The 21,402-nt window shown below is 47.7% G+C and overlaps 1 protein-coding gene and 1 non-coding gene across 2 annotated transcripts; both read left to right on the top strand.

Annotated features, from left to right (window-relative positions):
- On the top strand, window positions 1-73 carry TRNAR-CCG. The gene has a single exon. It is a non-coding gene; the product is annotated as a tRNA-Arg (tRNA).
- Window positions 74-4,936: 4,863 nt separating this feature from the next.
- Window positions 4,937-19,706, top strand: PGD (phosphogluconate dehydrogenase). Its single transcript, XM_027564944.1, has 13 exons — window positions 4,937-5,075; window positions 5,667-5,742; window positions 6,420-6,599; window positions 8,125-8,190; window positions 9,040-9,158; window positions 11,152-11,221; window positions 13,297-13,431; window positions 15,239-15,428; window positions 17,829-17,959; window positions 18,215-18,348; window positions 18,716-18,815; window positions 18,960-19,082; window positions 19,177-19,706. The coding sequence occupies exons 1-13, from the start codon at window positions 5,068-5,070 to the stop codon at window positions 19,294-19,296; spliced, it is 1,452 nt and encodes a 483-aa protein (XP_027420745.1). The 5' UTR covers window positions 4,937-5,067; the 3' UTR covers window positions 19,297-19,706.
- Window positions 19,707-21,402: the final 1,696 nt, after the last annotated feature.

Genomic DNA, 21,402 nt, shown 5'->3' with positions numbered 1-21,402 from the left:
TCCCTGGTGGTCCAGTGGCTAAGACTCTGCACTCCGAATGCAGGGAGCCCAGGTTCAATCCCTGGGCAGGGAAATAGATCCCACATGCCACAACTAAGAGTTTGCATGCCCCAACTAAAGATCCTGTATGCCGCAGTGAAGGCAGACGATCCCATGTGCTGCAACTGAGACCCGGTGCACCCAATAAGTGAAATTAAAAGGGGGAGGGATGCTGGTGCATCCTAAAGGGTGCAGAACTGAGGTAATGATCATGGGGAAAAGGAGGAGATGCCTGGGATGATGTGTTTGGATTGGAAAAACAGATGTTGTGAAATGCATGGGCGTGTCATTGTCAAGTAGGAATATTTTCTACAGCAAACAATTCAAGTAACAGACCACTTTCTCACCAGATGGGTTTGATCTATGAGAGCATGGCAAGAAGCTGCGAAAGTGTTTTTCTACCCCTCCCCAGAAGCTTTCACAAGAAAGCTGAGAGCACTTTTTAAATTCAGTCCTATTTTCCACTGAGGTTTATGTCTCTCCTTTCTGAGACTTTCATAACAAAGGGAGAAACTAAGATGAGTTCTAAGTACCAGACGCAAGTCCAGTGGGCTTCATTTAACCCTAGAGCTTCCCTGTGAGATCCTGTCAATCCTGTTTCACACATGAGGAAACTCTGAGATTTGATAACTTGCCCAGTTGCACAGAAAGAACTGGAACTGGAGCCAGCCAAGGTCACTGTCACCAAAACCTATTGCTTTTCCTTCTCCAGCTTGCAGCCTCCAAGAAAGACATTTTGGATCATTCGAGAAGCCATCTGATCTGACTTCTGGGACAACAGGCCCCCAACCACTGAGGCTGTCTCCTGATTCCAGGTTTACTGAGCAGGTCTTGGAGAGCATCCAGTCCATCCCACCAGGTAGTTCTAATGTCTCACTGTGTGACTCAGCAAGTCTCGGCTCTCGGAGCCCCAATTTCCTCCTTCCCTAAAATATGAGTTGGGCTAGATCAGTGGTTCTCACACTTGTTGATGTCAGGACAACTTTACACTCTTAAAAATTCTTGAAGACACAACAAGGTCTTGTTTATGTAAGTTGTGTCTATTAATATTTACCATTAAAAAAAAAACCTTGGAATAACTATTTTCCAAAACAAAAGGAAATGTAGTGAGATGAGCGGTGTGTGTGTGCTCTGCTGTGTCTGACTCTTTTGTGACCCCCATGGACTGTAGCCCACCAGGCTCCTCTGTCCATGGGATTTCCCAGACAGAAAAACTGGAGTGGGTTGCCATTCTCTTCGCCAGGGGATCTTCCCAACTCAGGGATCACACCCCTGTCTCCTGCTGAGATGAGTGGTATTGTTTGACAGTTTTTTAAATCTAATGAGCGCCCTGCTTCATACAGCTTAAGACAGATGGATTCTCATATCTGTTTCTACATTTAATCTGGTCTGTGTTACACATGATGCAGCCCCTAGGGAAACTCCACAGTACACTTGTGAGAGAAAGAGAATGAAGAGGGCAAATAATACCAGGAAATAGCTTTGTCCCCACTTCCCTGGAAAGGGTCTCAAGGACTTCCAGAGGTCCTGATCACTCTGAGAATTCTTTCCTCCAGCACTCAGAATCTCCAGGGGGTCTTGACAAAATACACATTTCCTGGCCTATCCCAGACCTGTGGCCTCAGAATTCACTTTGAACAAGCTCCCTGTGGGACTTCTGTGGTGATCAAGTGGTTAAGAATCTTCCTTCCAATGCGGGGGATGCAGGTTCAATGCCTGGTTGGGAATTAAGATGCCACACGCCGTGGGGCAGCTAAGCCTGCAGCACTGCAACTAGAGAGAAGCCTGAACGCCGCAACAAAGATTTGATGAACCAATAAACACCACTGGAGTTTGCGGACACTGGGCTGAAAGAGCTTCAAGATTCTGACCAGCTGGTTCATCTAAAGCTACCAAATCCCCCGTTTGGGTAGAAGTGGGATTAAGGCTCAGGTCTCAGTGCAGGGCTCACTGTGGCAGTCAGCTTGCATGCTCTGGTTTGCCTGGCTTATCAGTTCATATCTCCCTAGTCACTTCCTTCCCATTCAGAGTAGCACTGAGGGCAGCTGGGCACCTTGTTATAGCTTTAAAATAAGTATGAGGCTTGCTTACAGCTATATTCTGCACCCATAGAAGCAAGAAGGGACCCATGGGCAGGGACTGCTCTTGCCCTCAGGAGGAAGTTCTGTGCTAAGCTTGGCCCCACCTAGATATTTATGCAGTGAGTCAACCACAGTCCATGAACGTTGTGCCTGCCAGGCAACAGGAGAGTAAAAAGAAAAACTGTACACTAAGAAGTATTACTGTAATAAGGCCTGGCCAGTGCAAAACAGGCAAATATGGAAGCAACTCAAGGGAAAAAAAACTGATACGAAGACTGTCTCTAGGGGAGGAACCCTCATATAGGATAGGGACATACAAGATAAAGTGGGCTGTGATACCATTTTTAAATTTCAGAGTAAGATTCCACTATTGCATTAACAGAATTAACAGAAACATTGCATTAACAGAAACATTGTGTGATTTAACTGACACAGGACTTTCAACAGGCAAAAAAGGGCTATAGTGGGACCTGTGCTAAGGTGGAAGTTGTAACAGTATCTGTTAAAACCTATGTTACAAATTAACCTGTGCAATTGGTGCCGGAAATAGCCTTGAATGGGTCACAACTGGGTCACTATCTAGCCGTTTACTGGCTGTGTGATTCTAGTAGTTAAGCAGCTGCTGAGCACTTACTGTGTGCAAAGCACTGTTAGGTGATGCCAAGCGTCCACAGAAAACAGAACAAAACTGTAAAAGATACCCGAGGAGCTAAGCTTCGTTCACCGGCATCTGCACAGGAGGCGGCAGGGTTCAGGGCCGAGAATGAAGACGCCTCGTGCACCAGGGACAGCGCACGTGGGAGATGGCATTTAATGCCCTGAACGGCCCGTTCACCCTTACGTGGCTTCTCGACCTCCAAGCCAGGCCCCATCACAGCCCGGCAAGTACACCCCCACCTGCTCTCTGAGCCTGTTTCTTCACCTGTAAAAAGAGGCAACACGTCTCCTGCGGGGAGCGAGCTCCGCCCGTGGCAAAGGTCATGAGGAAGGAGGCTTGGCATACGCAAAGGCGGGATCAAGCCTCAGGAGTCTCCCTGGAAATTCTCGAGCATCTACCCCCAAAACCAGAGTCTGCCTACTTTATGCTTTCACCTACACCTCTGACGTTACGGGGGGCTGTCCCCCACTACCTCTCTCTGAAAAAAGAGTTAGCTTACAGCTCCAGTTAATAATTCCTGGGTGTGACAGTGTTTCAACCTACAAACTCCTTTGGAAATCCTCTAGCCTGCCTGAATAGGTTTTTCCGGCCACATGTGATTGTTCAGAGCCTCCCAACTGTGAGAGGCAGGAGATGTTCTAAACTGTCTAAACACAGATTCCTTTGAGTAGTTAAAAGATTGATTAGAAATTGTACTGGTGAAGGGTTTTTCACTTATTGAGCCAGTGTTTGCTGCTAAGTCTCCATACCCCTTACCTACTATGTCCTTGGCAGTGTATTGATTGATATAATGGGTGTATAGAAATGTAAGTAGTAGCCTCAATGTTTGTAACCTTGGACCCTTGAGTTAATTCTTTTCTTGATTGAGCCCACCTCACCTTTGCCCTATAGGAATGCAGCTTTGTCCAATGCTTTTCTGGAGGCTGGTGCCTGACTTTGGAATAATCACCTTTAGAGAAAGATAAGTTTCTTAAAATGTTAACAGGCCTCCTGGCCAGAAGATGATGTAATTCACCTGAACTTTTGCATATGATAAGTTTGAAAGCCTGGCTTCGATTAGGACCAGTAACTGCTGTCCCTGCATGATTCCACCCCTTCCCCCATTATCCTCTATGCACAACTTAAGGCATAAAAAACTATTTTGGAAAATAAAGTGCGGGCCTTGTTCACCGAAACTTGGTCTCCCCATGTCGTTCTTTCTTTCACCTTCTAGCTGAATTTTTCCTCTGAGGCAGGGAAGCTCGTCAAGCCTACTAATTTTGCCTGGGCTTCTAAGATCCGACCGGGGAGGCCTTAACGTCTCCTCTCCTTTGGGAGAACGGGAGGACGCCTGCGGCCTTCGTAGGTGACGTAAATTCCCTGCTTTGGAAGTTTATTCAGCCTCTTTTCTCCACTGAATTTCCTCACTGAGCTATCCTCATCCTATTACTCTTTATATCTTTGATAAAATATTTAAATAAATGGGTCGCCGACGCTGTCCCCGCTTCGAATACCCTGGATCAGCCGGGGCTGGACCCCCCACAGGGTCGTGGTGAGGAGCAACGTTTCTTGGCACTCATCACAGTGTCTACAGACAAGAATACACCTCCGGGGACTTCCCTGGTGCTCCAGTGGCTAAGACTGCAGGGTCCGGGTTTGATGCCTGGTGGGGCAACTAAGATCCCCCATGCCACAACTGAGAGTTCTCATGATGCAACTAGAACTAAAAATCCCTTAAGCAGCAACTAAGAGCCAGGCGCAGCCAAATAAATAACAATTTAAAAAGGAAGGAATGCACCTCGGGCCCTGTCCAGGGTGGAGCAATTCCACGCATAATCCCCAGGGTACCCGCGGCGAAGGGAGGGAGTGATGGACACTTGAACAACAGGCGTCCAAGTGCCCGCTTCACTGGAAAGCGCGGCCCGACGTGAGCCACCACTCTTCCGGACCGAGGCTCGGAGCAGAACTCAGGCCCTACGTGTCCTTCGCCCGGGACCCGCGCCCACCGCCCGCGCCACGCCCCCGCGGGCGAGCAGGAGATGTCATCGATGTGCTCGGCGCTCTCCTGAACCAGCCCTAGGAATGGGCGGGCCTACTTTCCTCAGGTGGTCTAACAGGCGCCAGGCCGGACCAATGGCGTGTCATCAAGACTCCGCCCCGCCCTTCCGATTGGCCAGCGCTGGAAAGCCGCGGCCAGAGCCTCCGGGGGCGAGCCGGATCAGGACTCGGCCCGGATCATCCTCGCCGTACGCTCCCTGCACTTCGGGTCTGCTTGCTCCAGCCCGCTCTGCCGCCGCCGCCGTCGCCGCCATGGCCCAGTGAGTGACCCTGCGGGTGGCCAGGGAACTTTCCGGGGGCCGGCGCGGACACCGGAGCCGCCCCTGACGCCGCCTCGCCCCGGGGGTCTCCAGAGCCCGGCCTCGTGGCGCCCGGAGCCCGGGACCTCCAGAGAAGCCCCGGACCCCATGCCACCCCCGCGGCCTCGCCTTTCCTGGGACCCAGCCCCTCTGCCCCTCGCGGTGACGCGGGCGGATCCCGTTCCTAGTAAAGGAGAGAGAGGAGGGGACAGGCGTGGCCGAGGGCAGCTCGGGCCCCTGGACGGCCCGGCTGCAGAGACGGAAGGCCTCGGACGCGTCATCACCAGCTCGGCCGTAGCACAGAAGAGCCTGTGCCGGGAACCCCCTCCTTGTGCATGTGTCGTTGGTCCAGGAGAACTTGGAGACCCGCGAAGTGGTCGATGGGGGGTGGCCTGAAGGCTGCAACCCCAGGGTCTAAAGTGCAAAAGGGAGGAGTGGGCTAGAGGAAAGTTAAGATGAGTTGTTAATTGTATCAAAAGCTAGAAAACTCATGAGTTGTGATGAATTAAGTACAACTGACAAGTTTCCTTTGTTCCTCTTCCCCTCTTTCAGAGCTGACATTGCCCTGATTGGACTGGCTGTCATGGGCCAGAACTTAATTTTGAACATGAATGACCATGGCTTTGTGGTAAGTGGGGAGGGGCACACTCTTCCCTTAGGGGTCCTCGGTGCCTTAGCCTGAGTGCTGGGGACTGTTCTGATTTGGAAGATCCCTTGTAACCTGGAATGTGGTTCTCTTTCTGTTTGCTCTGTTGCTGCTTAACATTTTTGCAAGACAGAGAAGCCCCGCTTTACATGTGGGGGTGGGAGGCCCACTTTACAGTCCTCTCAGGAAGGAGTCCTGCTGAACAGACCCACCCATTCTGCAAGGTGGCCTTGAGTAAACCCGCCCCTCTTCTGAGGCGGAGAAATCCCTCCGAAAGTGTAGATCTCAACTTTATTGCCTAATGGGATCTGGAGGAAAGTTCGGGTGTGAGTACTAAACTGGCTTACATACAAGAATTATCAGTGACAAAAGGTAACATCTGGAACTAGCCAGTTCCCAGATTTAAGTCCTAAACAAATAGTGACAGGCTCTGGCCCAATATGTTATGGCCAGTTGACCTTTGCTTATATTCAGTCCTTTGCTTTTTTATCCTATAATTAACTTTACGGTGATCCATCAGCACTTGGGTGGAGAAAAGTTAGAATCAGGGTCCTCCCTTCCCAAAACCTTGGGCTGTATAGAAACCCGTTGTTCCTTGATCCTCAGTCTGAAGGTCTTCTGTGTCCTAGGTCTCCTAATCAGGCCCTTTGTCCTTCTAGGTCTGTGCTTTTAATAGGACAGTCTCCAAAGTTGATGACTTCTTGGCCAACGAGGCGAAGGGCACCAAGGTGCTTGGTGCTCACTCCTTGGAGGAAATGGCGTCCAAGCTGAAGAAGCCACGGCGGATCATCCTCCTTGTGAAGGCCGGTCAGGCCGTTGATGATTTCATTGAGAAACTGGTGAGGCCAGCTCTCTCCCAGCTGCCACTCATCTGACAGGACTTCCTTTAGCTGTTTCACTGCTTTTTGGTTAAGACCTTTTGTCCCTTTTCAGTTTCTAGATGCAGTCTGCTCACTCCTGACAAAACTGCTGCTTTAATGACTCAGTGGTGGTTAACTTGATTGGCACTAATTAAGTAACAGTATATCCTTGGGTGGTGATAATTCTTTGTATATAAAATTCTGAGGCCACCAAGAGACATGTCAGTAAGAATTCATTATCAACCAGAATAGAAATATCAGTAATCTCAGTGAAGTCTATCTTTGATGTTCAAAAAAAGCTTCCAGTTCTGGGACTTCCCTAGAGGTCCAGTGGTTAAGACTCCACTATGCCTCTGTTGAAAAATGACCTAGAAAAGAAGAACGTTGTGATAAATGACACACCAGATTTTTTGTGTAGTAAGATGTCAGGCTGCCCAGGACTAGTTTGGACGGAATGAACTGGAAAATTGCAGAGTACTCTTCACTGTGTGTGTATGAGAGAGTCTGACTCTTAGGGAACCCCTGGACTGTAACCCACCAGGCTCCTCTGTCCATGGAATTCTCCAGGCAAGAATACTGAAGTGGGTAGCAATTCCCTTCTCCAGGGAATCTTCCTGACCTAGGGATCGAACATGGGTCTCCTGCATTGGAGGTAGATTCTTTACCATCTGAGCCACCATGGAAGTCCACTCTTCAGCACAGGACAGTATTAAGTAATGTAAACTGGAGCCTTGTGCGGGGAGGTTGAATAATGAATCTCCCTTGTGGGGGGAGATTGAATGATAAAGCCAGCTTAGTTGGTGAGCCATAGGAAGATATTCTTGTTCAATGCCTGGTCTTTTCCTGCCATCTTCAAATGGTGGTGATCAAATAATTTATTCATATACCAAACCATTAGATATTTACTGGACCCACTTTCTGTTCCAGGCGGAGATTTTATAGATCTTTTAAAACTAATCCAATCTAGGAATATAAATCCTAGATACGTGGTACCCATTGGACATAGAAAATTTTCCAAGTAGGATTTGTTTGTTGTAAAAATCTTAGTTAAAAAGAATTATTTCAGTTGTGGTGAGTTCTGACTGGGTTTGCTTGCTAGCCCTAAGCTTAAATAGGGTTTCCCTGGCCTAGTGGCCAGACGGCAAAGAATCTGCCAGCAGTGTGCAAGACCCAGGTTCTCTCTCTAGGTTGGGAAGATCCCCCAGAAAAGGAAATGGCAAACTGCTCCAGTATTCTTGCCTGGAGAATTCGATGCACGGAGGAGCCTGGTGGGCTACAGTCCAAGGGTTTGAAAAAGAGTCAGACATGACTGAGTGATTGACACTTTGACTTTCAACTCTAGCCTCAGAGAGGATTGTTGAAGATTAAACTTTTTACACACAGACACACACACTTTCAGGCTTTCAGGTTTATTTGGGATAAATTCTTGTTTGTTTTAGCTGGTCAAGGTATATTCATTTTTGTCTTTCATTTCTTTGCCTTAATGCTGGTGTCTGGTTAACAGGTACCTTTGCTAGACATTGGTGATATCATCATTGATGGAGGAAATTCTGAATACAGGGATACCATGGTGAGTGTTTCTCAGTCCACATTCTTCCAGGTTCTGGGAACATTTTAGAAAAAAAGCAGCAGTGCTGCGCATGTGACGGAAGAGTGGACATCCTTCTGTGGTGCTGATTCTTTGGGGACTGGCCATCAAGACGTGCCTGATGGATGAGGTTCTCACTGGTCACACATGGAACTCAGAAGGATGACTGCTGCTTAGACTCAGCAAGCTGGGCGTTTATGCTCATGTCCCTTTCTCTTCACCAATCCGTGATACATCTTTGGGCAGTGTGGGTGAGGGCCACTGCTCTAATGGGTTCATGTGCTGGGAAAGTCCCGGTACAATCTAAGTGCCGAGTGGCCATAAGTCATGCTTGTATTAAACCACCTCTTCGTTGAGTCTTATTGTACAAGGTCTGTAAGGTGAGAATGTATGTTTGGCTTTATTATTTCCCTTTGGGTTGGTTTGGTTTAGTTGCTAAGTTGTGTCTGACTCTTGCAACTCCATGGACTGTAGCCTACCAGGCTCCTCTGTCCATGGGGATTCTCTAGGCAAGAATACTGGAGTTGGTTGCCAGTTACTTCTTCGGGGATCTTCCCGACCCAGGAATCGAACCTGGGTCTCCTGCATTGCAGGCAGATTCTTTACCAACTGAGCTACGAGGGAAGCCCTCCCTTTGGGTAGCTATCTTAAACGTCCATGGATTTTTTTTTTTTTAAGTTCCCAAACTGAGGGAATTAAATATCTTGAATGGCCAGGTTATTCTTGGATTCTTGGGTCACTGAAGTCAAATGTGGAATGTCCATACCTGTCTCATATGGTGGGAGAAACTGATTTTAGGAAACATGATGAAATTCTTTTTCTTTCCTGTAGAGACGGTGTCGAGACCTCAAGGAGAAGGGCATCTTGTTTGTGGGGAGCGGAGTTAGCGGTGGAGAGGACGGGGCCCGATATGGCCCGTCGCTTATGCCGGGAGGGAACAAGGAGGCCTGGTGAGTACCGCAGGCACCACCTGCATGGGCACAGGGAGCCTGGACCTAGAGATCGGTGGGTGGAGGCCAGCCCTGCCACCCACTGTCCTCTGTGCAGTCTGAGTGATGGCGATGGGAGATGCTGGACATAGTCTTTTATGTTTTGTTGCTTTGATGTAATGTGTGTACCTGTTTCTCTTTTCCTTTTTCTCTCTGTTACTTCCTCCAGTACCGATAATGGAAGTTCTAAGTAGGCTTCAAGGGTTCAGAGGCTTTAAGAAGGCAGCTCAGATAATGCACTGTCTGGACTTAGGAGTAAGGTTTGCCTCTTCAGCTCAGATATGTATAGTTAATCACTGTGAATAATGGCAGTGAGATGAGGCCTCTTCCGTTCCCTGGAAACCAGGTAGAGAATTTTTACTTAACTGAAGAAGAAACAAATTTTACATTGCCCACCGTGCTGTGTGTAAGAGGACGGGTAGTCGGCCGGAAGGGAGGTGCTCTGGTGATGATGTAACAGGTGGGCTGTATGAGACACAGGGGTTGGGGTGATAAGCCGGGTAGAGGATTAAAATGAAAAGATGCAAGTAATTAGTTGTATGTAACTTAGACTGAGGGAAACACCACTGCTGAGGCTGCAGGAAAAGAGAAAGCCAGATAGAGGACAATAGATAGAGCAGAAGAGAAAGAAATAGAAAAGGAAGGATCCCTGTGAGGGAGACATGGACAGGCAATGTACTTTTTTGAATGAGTTTGGTTTCCAAATATTGTAGACTTACATTAGGCAATAAAGTAAGGCGTGATCAGGGACTTCCCTGGCAGTCTTACGGTTAAGACTCTGAGCTTCTATTGTAGGGTGCATGGGTTTAGTCCCTGATTGGGGAGCTAGGATCCCACATGCTTTGAGGCTTAGACAAAAAAAGTTTAAAAAAAAGAAGAATTTATTAAAAAAGGAGTGATCAAATCCATTCCCCAGAGATGAGGGGTTTATTGGGGAAGATTATTCTTTTAATTACTCCCCTAATGATTAGTTAGTTAATTCATTCGCTCAGTCATGTCCCACTCTTTGGGACCCCGTGGACTGCAGCACACCAGGCTTCCTTGTCCATCACCAACTCCCAGAGCTTGTTCACTCACGTCCATCGAGTCAGTGATGCCATCTAACCATCTCATCCTCTGTCACCCCCTTCTCCTCCTGCCTTCAGTCTTTCCCTAATGATTCTCTTGAATGTGTTAAAATCTAGAGGCAGAGGCCTTCCTGCTTCTCATAAGCTTAAAAAGAGTTACCTTGGGTACTGCCCAGTGAAGGCTGTTAGAACTGCAGACGGTACACACGAAAGTGCTATACATACATTCATGAGTGCTCCAGTTCCCGTGGATACATTTTCCTGACTGGCCCGTCAGGAGCAGAAATGGTACTTTTACCTGAAAAAGTGAGTCAAGTTCAGGGAAGCTCTAAAGGGTTAAAGTGGAGCTGCCTCAGCCCCTCATCCTGTGCAGCCCCATCAGGTTTCATGTCTTCACCGAATCCCTTTTGTGAAGTAGCCTGTATTGGTTAGCAGTGAGAACAGAAGGAAAAGGTGTCAGGAGGTACAGGAGGCATGCAAGGAATGCAGAGCAGCTGCTTTTTCTCCGAACGGTAAGGAATACAGCTCTTGGAAGTGCTTCCGGTTCTGTCTGTCCAGGATCCTGCCATCAGTGATAACATCATTCCAGACAGTAGAAGGCTCTGTGGGAACGGTGGGGATCGCTGTGTTTTCTGAGATGCACAGAAGTTTCTCCTGGGGCCTTGCTGACCCTTCTGCCCAGGCTTTTTGTCTCCTATCTCAAATCAGATAGTCCGCAGCCTCTGACTGGCTTACCTTGAGGACTTAGTTTATTCATGACTTTTTCGAGGGCACTCCCACCTTCCATTAGAAAGGAAAAATTGGGTGGGAGGGGCCGTCCTTGAGAACTTAAGGAGCCCTCAGCCCTTCTGTTCTTGGCAGCTGAACCACGCGCTTCCCTCCCACAGGCCCCACATCAAGGCCATCTTCCAAGGCATCGCCGCCAAAGTGGGGACAGGAGAACCCTGCTGTGACTGGGTAGGTTCTGGGCCCCGCTCGAGCCGGTTGGCACCGCGGGCACAGGGTGCAGAGGATCGCTGCAGGCCCGGTGGTTTGCTTTGTCACATGAGTGCCTCAGTCTCTTAAGACACTAGCATAGCTGGTGTCTAAAACGTGTCTCTTGTACATTCCTTGTATCTTAATATTCATAACTGGAGGTTGATATTAAAAGCAGCCCTTCTCAATTCATCTAAAATATGGATTCCTTAAAAAAGTATCAGGAAAGAAAAGGTGAACTAAGATTTTTTAGTCATATTACTTCATGGCTAAAGAAAGAATGCCAAGGGAGTTTCCTGGTGGTCCAGTGGTTAGGACTTCACAATCTCATTGCCATGGCCTGGGTTCAGTCCCTGGTTAGGGAACTAAGATCCCACAAGCTGCACAGCTGGAAAAAAAAGAATGTCAGAATCAAATGTGGAGTTTGCTCCTGGGATTGGTACTCTGTGCTAGATTAGCACAGAAAAGCTGCAGCTTTTTGCCCTCACTGAATGTGACAGAGGCCAAGGCTAATACTTCCCCTTCCTATATTTTGTGTTATGAATAAAATACATTGTCTCTTGTTACAGCCTCAGTCCATCCCATCAATGAACAGAGCACTGGGCTGGGGACACCTGAGTTGTCATGCTGGCTCCCCACTAACTAGAACTGTGACATTAGATGGTCACTGTGTCCCCTGGGCTTCAGTCACTGTGTCCCCTGGGCTTCAGTCACTGTCTTCCATGGTCTTCAGTCACTGTCTTCCATGGGCTTCAGTGTTCTCATTTGTCAAATATGGGGGTTGGGCTGGGTGACCTCCAAGATTGCTTTAGCTCCTAATCCCCTGGAATTTTATTCTACGTGCCATTTTTATTGATGTTTTGTTTTACATGAGATAAAAGGCAGGGATGAAACAAGGACTCAAGGACACAGGGAAGGAGGGGCCCTCCCCATGCCTGGGCCTGACAGGGCCTGGTGACCAAGCTGCCCTCACACTTTAACCCGTGGTCACTGAGGTCAGTCAGAAACCCTTGTGTCAAGAGGGGCTGGTGCTGTGACTCAGAGGACTGAGTAAGTTCCTCACAAGTATGGAGGACTGGGAAGGGAGTTTGTTCCTTGAATAAATTGCTATAGTAAAAATGAAGGCACAGTGGCAGTAACTTTTTTTTAGATACATTTAGGACGTAACCATGGAGAAAATAACAGTACTTGCCTGTGTATCTTGATCAACTCTCATTGATTTTCCATAGCCCCAAGCCTTCCCCTTAGGTTATTGAAAAAACTGGTCTAGACACTAAAAGCGGGCCCCCCTTAGTTCAGTACTGAAGTTACAGGAAGGAAGGGGGTGAAGCAAGGTGTTATTAGCCATATAATTTCACGGCCGAAGAAAGTGTCAAAACCAGGAGGGGGTAGGTCAGCAGTGGAAAGGTGGGCGGAAGCCTCTGTGTAAGGGTGACCTGGGACAGCATTCCTCCCGGCTATGCAGCTGCGGGGACACTGCTTGGGCCACCAGCACCATCCACGGGCAGGCACGTCCCGTCCTGGAGATGGCAGCACCTGACATGCAGTCTGATGCCCCTTCACCCTCCCTGTCCAGACTCGCTGCCCTCCAGCCAGTTTTCAGGTACTCTGACTTCCCCTGTGGCTTATCCACAGGGACAGAGGAGGGTGTCACTTGGACTAACACTGGTCACCACACAAAGTTAAATTTCTCATCATAAATTCACAGACTGGTATTGTGGTTTTATAACCTTGCTGGCTTTATTATACATCAGTACCTTGTCCACTCTGGCACCCTGGCGAGAACACATTTCTGGGCTTACATGGTTGAGGGCCAGACCTTGTATCTGAGGTCTCCTTACCCCTCAGTGGCCATTACAACTACAGAACATTTCTGTATTGTTTAAAGTACAAGTGGTTTAATTGGCCAGCTTCTTTTCCCCTTGTGGTTGAAAATACTATAGATACTTCTTCATTTTTTTTTGTCTGGGGAGGGAGCCTGGCCAAAGGATGGGACATGGGCTCCTCCGGTGTGCTTTGTGGCCCCCTGAAGGCCTCCTGGCTTGTGGTTCTCACAGGTGGGGGACGAGGGTGCGGGACACTTTGTGAAGATGGTGCACAACGGCATAGAGTACGGGGACATGCAGCTCATCTGTGAGGCCTACCACCTGATGAGGGACGTCCTGTGCATGGGGCATGCGGAGATGGCCAAGGTGAGCCTGGGCAGGGGCGGGGCAGGAGTGCTGCGTGCTCGGTCGTGTCTGACTCTGCGACCCCATGGACTGAAGCCCACCAGGCTCCTGTCCATGGGGATTCTCCAGGCAAGAATACTTGAGTGGGTTGCCACTGGCTTCTCCAGGGGATCTTCCCGACCCAGGGGTCTAATCCACGTCTCCTGCATTGGCAGGTGGGTTTTTTTACCACGAGCGCCACCTGGGAAGCCCCAAGGTGGGTGGCAGTAAGTCTTGCTCACTCTTTTTCCCTTGGTCATCCTGGTGGCCTGGCTGGACTCAGCCTCATCCCAGGGCTGCTCTCAGTAACAGGATCACAAGATGTGACAGGCGGACACTCAGCCAGGGACAGTGTTTTAGGCCAGTGTCACTCAACTGCAGGGTCCCTCATGGGAGGAGCAACAGAAGCCCGTTTTTCTGATCAAGGTGGGACTGGCTGACAGTTAATCAAAAAGTTAGAGATGGAAACAAGCATTTCCGCCAACATTTTATTATGAAAGTGTTCAAACATACAACACAACTGAAAGAACTTGAGTGATCACTTACACACACAACCTAGACTGTACCATTGACATTTTACTGTATTAAGTACTTGCTTTATTATCTGTCCATCCCTCTATTAGTTTTATGTTATATAAATAAATATATTTATTTTATATATATTTGAAATATATACTTCAAAGTAAACTGCAGATGTTAGTACTCTTTAGATACTTCAGCATCATTAAATAGGCAAACATTTATTTTTTGGCCGTATAACAAGTGGGATCTTAGTTCCCTGACCAGTGGAAGTCTTAACTGCTGGCCTGCCAATGAAGTCCCCTATTCTGAGCTTCCACTGCACAGGCCATGGGTTCCATCCCTGGTTGGAGAACTAAGACCCTACACGCCTTTCAGTGCAGTCCCCCAAAAAGAAAATACAGGAAGGTATGTTCAAAAGTTCACCCACCCGTCATTGTATGAGCGGTCCTTTTAAGTGTGGCCGTGCTGATCGGCATCTGTCAGCCTTCTCATCTGGAGCTCGTCCTTCCAGTTATTTCCAGTGGAACATGATTGACAGATGCTTACTTGCAAGGTACACAGTGCAGAGTCCTTCCAGATTCTCTACTTTTCCTCCTAATTTTTATTTTATTTTTTTTATTTTTATTTTTACTTTTCCTCCTAATTTTTAAATGTGTCATCCTCATTTACCTTGTTTTACTGACTTTTCTTTATTGTTCTTTCAAAAACAATGACTTAGTTTTCATAGAAACATTACTTTTTTGTGTGTGTTCATATTTAATTGGTTTACATAATATGAGTCCCTGGATTATATGCCAGGCACTCTTCTATGTTGGGGATGTATTAGTGGAAAAAACAAAGTCCTGCCCTCATGGATCTTGAGAGGACAGACAATAATGACTGATTATAAAAAGCTAGTTCATGATCATTATTGTAAAGAAAAGTAAAGGGATGTAAGAGGCTGCTCTCCAGATTGACTGCTGGAGAAAGGTGACTGTAGGGAGACCCATGCGAGGTGAGGGTACACCCGGCTCAGGGAAGCACAGTCTGGTGATCAGAAGACCAGCATCAACAGGCTGCAATCAGATGCAGCTGACTCTTAGCATAAAACTTAGCTGGTGGGAGAAGTGTTGGGGTGTCCTGGAGAGGAGCCAGTTAGCTTCAGGTGTTGAGCAGGTTGTGAGCAGCCGTCAGTATTGACAGGGGAGAAGGATGAGTCCATTAGGGGAGTGTCTCCTGCATAACCCTGGTTTCTCTCACATTGCTTTCTTTCATGCCTTGCACACAGGCCTTTGAGGAATGGAATAAGACAGAGCTGGACTCATTCCTGATTGAAATCACAGCCAATATTCTCAAGTTCCAAGATGCTGATGGCAAACACCTGCTGCCAAAGATCCGGGACAGCGCGGGGCAGAAGGGCACCGGGAAGTGGACCGCCATCTCCGCCCTGGAGTACGGCGTGCCCGTCACCCTCATCGGTAACGCTCAGCTTTTGACTGAACCCCTGTCTCGGTTTTGATCCTGGCATCCTTCTGGAGTGTTAGTGTAGCCCTGCCCCTGAGAGCAGGCCTTCCAGAGCGCCTGTTCAACACTAGTTGGCTTTCCAAGTGCGGTCTGCTCTTTCTGCATTTGCATAAGGTTACAGTGTGAGAGAGGCTGAAGCTGCCTTTGAATCTCTTCTTTGTAATCCTTCTGCCAGTCATGTGAGCTTTAAGATGAATTCCAGAATCACTATCTGTCTTTTGCAGTTTGACTTTGAGGAGTTTTTTTTTTTGGCTACACTGCTCAGCTTGTGGATCTTAGTTCCCTGACCAGGGACAGAAGCTGGGGCCCTGCAGTGAAAGCACTGAGTCCTAATCACTGGACTGCCGGGGAATTCCCTGGATCATTTTAACATTAGTGATTTAATTATAGTCAGTGACTTAAGATCTTTTTAATAGGAAAGGTAACTGTAATGGAATTTTTCATACGACAGTTCACACAATAATAAAAGCTTAGGTACTCAACACTATTTTGCTAAGTTTTTTTCTCAGTTATCTAGTAAAATATTACTTATGTGTTTCTAGTCCTTTAATATTTCTTTCCTAAGTTCTTAGAAGAGTACTGCTGTCCTGAAGTTGTCTTATATCCTTCCCACCCTTGTTTTTTTATCTTAATGAGCTAAACATCAAACTCAAAAAGATGTAGAGAGACGGAAATAATCAGCAGAGATAAAAATACTAAGAGGATTAACAGAACAGCATGATGGTTCTTTAAGAATAAAATAGGGACTTCCACTGCAGGGGGCACAGGTTCAATCCCTGGTTGGGGAACTAAGATCCCTCATGCCTTTCTATGTGACAAAAAAACAGATAAAAAAGAATAAAATAGATACACCTGGCAAGATTGAAAAGAAGAATGAAGGCAGGCTCTGGCCTGTTTACTGACAGGCTGTTCATTGCTCCTGGCAGAGTGGTTCCCCAGCACTGTTGGCTCTTCCAGACACGGGTTGCCTTTCCCTCCTAATCTCCCACTTTGGTTTCGTGGTTAATTACGCTTCACTGTTCACATTGAACAGGGTGGTTGCAGGCCTGGTGAGGAGGGAAGCAGTTAGTCCAGCTCTACAGAGAAGGAAGTGGACTGCTATTTAGCTAATCTGAATACCATCCGGGGGCGGGCCACAGGACCAGTAACTGGGAGCAGTTCGTGCAACATTGACTCAAATATATGAGTATTAGAGCCCTCAAGAGAGTCCTACTCAGATGTTTCAGAGACTTTGTCCCTTCCTAGTGGACGGCAGGCAGGCTTCCTCCTGGCCAGGTGCCATTCTTGCTTGCTGAACTAATGGGGAAGCGAGTCTTCTGTCTAATCTTTAAGCAACCCTGCGGTTACACCGCGCTTGCCTTCTTGTGCCTTTGTCTTTCGAAGCCTTTACCCAGGACTGCTAAGTCATCGTGTGTGTGCAGGAGCCCAGAGAGGCGGACAGGGCCAGGGAGACACCCACTCTCAAGGCTATGGCCAGAATCCTTTCCTCAAGACTGAGTCCCCTGTTAGTTCCTAAAGGTTTTACTTCATTTTGTCTGTTGGGAAAAATGGTCAATTATTCTAATTTTGCAAATTGTCGATTGGGTGACTATTTATAAGTGATGATTTTTAAGATACCAAATGGTCTTAATATTCAAATACTATACTGAGGGACTTCCCTGGAGGTCCAGTGGTTAATACTCTGCAGTTCCACTGCAGGCACCGTGGGTTCGATCCCCAGTCAGGGAACAAAGATCCTCTATGCTACCTGCCTCACCAAAAAGATAAAGTACTATATTGAAATTTTTTTACTCAAATGAAATAAAACTGTTAAACTGCAACGATGATCATGGATATACTGAAAATTAAACTGTAAGAATTAGAAAATGTAATGTTATGAAGGGTGAAGTCTGTGTTACTTCTGAATGTACTGGTTGTTTCAAAGTTGTGGGTATTAGTGCTTAAAAGAAAACAAATTGAGTTGTTGGTGAGCATTTAAAAATTAAAGTCCTCCCAGCTGAAACAGAAATTTTACTGTTGGACCAACACCGAGTTCATTCTTAATAATAGTGATTTTGCTGCTTCATTTTTCCCCTTAAAGCACCCCCTTTGAATTTCATGGTGGTCTTTGTGGTTAAATACCCGCGTTTATGTGGAAGACTGACTTGGACTTTTAATTTTCAGATTAACTGTTTCGAGCTTCTTATGAAAGTTTGTTTTAACTCTGGTGGCCTAAGGTTGAGACTTTCAGCTCTTTGTAAAACTGAAGTCGTGCTCCCCTCCTGCTCCCCTCACCCACTCCGGCTCGAGCGCTCCTCCTCGGGTTCTGTGTGTGCACATTGGTGACACATTATCTACCCCCTCCCCCCACACAGGAGAAGCCGTCTTCGCGAGATGCTTATCATCTCTGAAGGATGAGAGGATCCAAGCCAGCAAAAAGCTGAAGGGGCCTCAGAATGTCCCGTTTGAAGGAGACAAGAAATCATTCCTGGAGGACATTCGAAAGGTGTGCGGGCCCTGTCAGGGGTGGGTGGGGGAGGGGGCTGCTTCCGGAGAGCATCCTGAGGCCACATGGAGGGGGACAGTCCAGCCGTGCCCTTTGATCGGATCTGCAGCCTGTCCTAAACTGTAGACCTTGCACTGCTGGGGGTGGGGATGAGGAAGTAGGATCTGTGCTGCTGGGGGGAATGGGGAGCGGCAGGGAAGATAGGGCATCCGTGTGCTGACTGCGGTTCTGATGAGTCTTGGTGTCCATCTTTAGGCCCTCTATGCTTCCAAGATCATCTCTTACGCTCAGGGCTTCATGCTGCTAAGACAGGCAGCCACTGAATTTGGCTGGACCCTCAACTATGGCGGCATCGCCCTGATGTGGAGGGGGGGCTGCATCATCAGGAGGTGAGTGCTGGTGGGGGAACCAGGGGCTCAGGCGCTCTCAGGAGGGCTTTCCTGGAGCTGCGCACGGAGTCCTCTCGCTGGCCACCAGGCAGCTTTAAATGTCACCTCACCTTCCTGTGTGTCCGTTACTTGAGTGTTCACACTGCCCCGTCTAAAGTGCTTCCGTGCGCACAGTCGTGCCCTCTGCCCAGGCCTCTCGTGACCTGGGCTTCGGTGTTCCTGGTCCGTACAGCAAGCTTTGGGGGTGGGGTCGGGAGGACAGGTGCCTTGGTAGCTCGCTGGGGTTTCTGTTACTTCCCCTCCTTTCTACCAGGCTATCAGCCTGCTACCTGAGATTCATCGACTTTCTCTCTCATGGTTATTTCAGTGTATTCCTGGGAAAGATAAAAGATGCGTTTGATCGAAACCCAGGACTTCAGAATCTATTGCTGGATGACTTCTTTAAGTCAGCTGTGGAAAACTGCCAGGTGTGTAGCCCAGAGCTCGGTGGTACGGGAATTCCGTCTCTGGGTTTTGCTCTGAGGGGCATCTGCTCTTGCACGCACACCTGAAAGTCTGTTGTCTTTTCTGAGAGCTAGTCACTAGTCTCTGGCTTTGCTTTTCTGGCTCAGGACTCCTGGCGGCGGGCCATCAGTACTGGTGTCCAGGCAGGCATTCCCATGCCCTGCTTCACCACTGCTCTCTCTTTCTACGATGGGTACAGACACGAGATGCTGCCAGCCAACCTCATCCAGGTAAGCTTTAGGGTGGGTGGTGAACATCCACCTGGGTGGTGCCCGGAGTCCCGTGCCTGCCTCTGTCCTAACCAGCCTGTCCCTTATTCCCCAGGCTCAGCGCGACTACTTTGGGGCGCATACCTACGAACTCTTGGCCAAGCCGGGCCAGTTCATCCACACCAACTGGACGGGCCACGGGGGCAGTGTGTCCTCGTCGTCGTACAACGCCTGATGGGCTTCTTTTCCAAGCCACAGCTCCGCAGACCGGGACATTCCATTTGCCACACAGCACTGCTTACATGGCCCTCTGTCCTACTTTCTGCTCAGATCTTTTAAAATATCATGTGTCGTAAGAGACTCCTCTGAAGAGTTGGCCCGAATCTCTATGTGTCAAGTAGTTCGGAGAGAACCAGCACGCCCTCTGCCCTCACCTCTTGGGACGGAGCAGGAGTGGAGTGTGTGCGAGACAGTGTGAGCCAGCTCCCCGAGGCAGCGTTCCCCGCGTGTCCTGTGGCTGAGGGAGGCAGCGGCTCTCATCAAGGTGGGGAACGGTTTTGTAGAATTTGATCAAACTGGAACCTTTGTATCACACACCTGAACTCCCTTTCCTTTTACTTAATAAAAGAAAAACAAAAAATCATATTTATGCTTTTTCTCCAGATTCTTTAAGTAGTCTTACCTCATCCACACTGAGCTACAGCCTCACTGGCAGAAAGATGTGCACCCGATTTCATTACATTTGAATTAGTTTATTTCCTTTATTTAGTCTTGTTAAATATTTTCTTCTTTATTTTCTTAAAAAAAATAAAAAAACCAATACCAGAAACACCAAAGTTAGGTAATGATTAACTCTGGAGGGAAGGGTGAGGAAATAGTCAAGGAGTGAGTGAACTAGCTTATGACCTACTAGCTGTATGACTTAAGACAAATAAATTATTTAAGATCTCTGGCCTCACTTTTTCATTTGTAAAATGGGGATAATAATCATACCAGCCTCCCTAAGACGCTTCCCTTGTGGCCCAGCTGGTAAAGAATCCACCTGCAGTTTGGGAGACCTGCGTTCGATCCCTGGGTTGGGACGATCCCCTGGAGAAGGGAACGGCTACCCCCTCCAGTATTCTGGCCTGGAGAATTCTGGCCTCCTTAAGGCTATTTTGAAGATACACCTGGTAAAAACTGAACAACACTTGACACATAAGCATCTACATAAATGGTAATTATTCTTATTGGTAATTATTGGTAATGGTAATAATTACCACTTGAGGGTGTGCCTGTCCTTGGAGGCAGTGGTATTTCTGAAGAAACCAAATGTTACTTCTAGCACTTACTGGTGAATTCACTTTACAAACCAGCCCTGAAACAGTTCTTGGCAGGGCTCCTCTGTGTGCTCAGGTGTTTAAGCAGATCTTCACTGAATACATCACTAACAGCCACCACCCTGCCAGGGGGTGGAGCTTGGCAGCGGTTGGGGGTGGGAGGAAGTAGGCTCTGAGTCAGTAGGTCTGGGGCGGGGAACCCATATTCTGCATTTCTTTTTAAAAATTATTTTTAGAGAATAATTACTTCACGATATTGTGATAGTTTTTGCCATCACATGAACATGAATCAGCCACAGGTATACCTGTGTACATATTCTGCATTTCTAACAAGCTCCCAGGTTCCCATTATGGCACAAGAAGGGCAAGATAAACGGGAGATATTTTTATTGTTAATATGAGTCCTTTGCCTGGGTGTCTTTTTTTTTTTTTTTTTACTATATATTATTTCATGCCTTAGGAATTTTGCATACCATGACATATTAGAAAAATACATTGATAAAAAACTCCCTACGTTAGCTCTAGTAAAGGCAGCCCAGCCCAATGGTTAGAGCCTGGGCCCATACCTTAGAATCACCACTAATTCATGGTTACTCTGATCCTTAATCTCGGTACCTATGTGCTGCCTCATCTGTAAAAAGATGATAATAGCACCTGTTCACAGAGCTCTTTTGAGGATTAGTGTTTGCCACATAGTGAATCCTATTTATGATTTACTCTTTATTACCTACCTCCTGGTGAAGGTGAGGTAGTTGAACAATTCTAAAAGTGGATGGAGGTGGACACAGACGGGTTCTGCTCCCAGCCAGGTGGGTCCTGTCCAGCACAACTGCTTCAGGGACAATCTGGTGGCCGTTCTGGCAAAGGGCCTCCCTTGGCAAAAAAAAAAAACACCACCAAAAACTGTAGGTCTGTTATGATGTCAGCCACAACTTCTTTCTGCTTTATTTGGGACAGAAAGGAGTTAATTAGGAAGACATATAGGGGAGGGAGGGAGGCTCAAGAGGGTCAGGATATATATA

This window comes from Bos indicus x Bos taurus, chromosome 16 (assembly GCF_003369695.1).
Source record: "Bos indicus x Bos taurus breed Angus x Brahman F1 hybrid chromosome 16, Bos_hybrid_MaternalHap_v2.0, whole genome shotgun sequence".
NCBI classification, from domain to species: Eukaryota; Metazoa; Chordata; class Mammalia; order Artiodactyla; family Bovidae; genus Bos; species Bos indicus x Bos taurus.
The sequence above is the reverse complement of the archived record's forward strand: the minus strand, read 5'-3'. Positions and strand labels throughout refer to the sequence as shown.

Coding starts and splice junctions, on each gene's coding strand:
- PGD (XM_027564944.1), top strand. Junction 6,600..8,124: donor ATGATTTCATTGAGAAACTG/GTGAGGCCAGCT, acceptor TCTGGTTAACAG/GTACCTTTGCTAGACATTGG. Junction 18,816..18,959: donor CAGCTGTGGAAAACTGCCAG/GTGTGTAGCCCA, acceptor TTTCTGGCTCAG/GACTCCTGGCGGCGGGCCAT.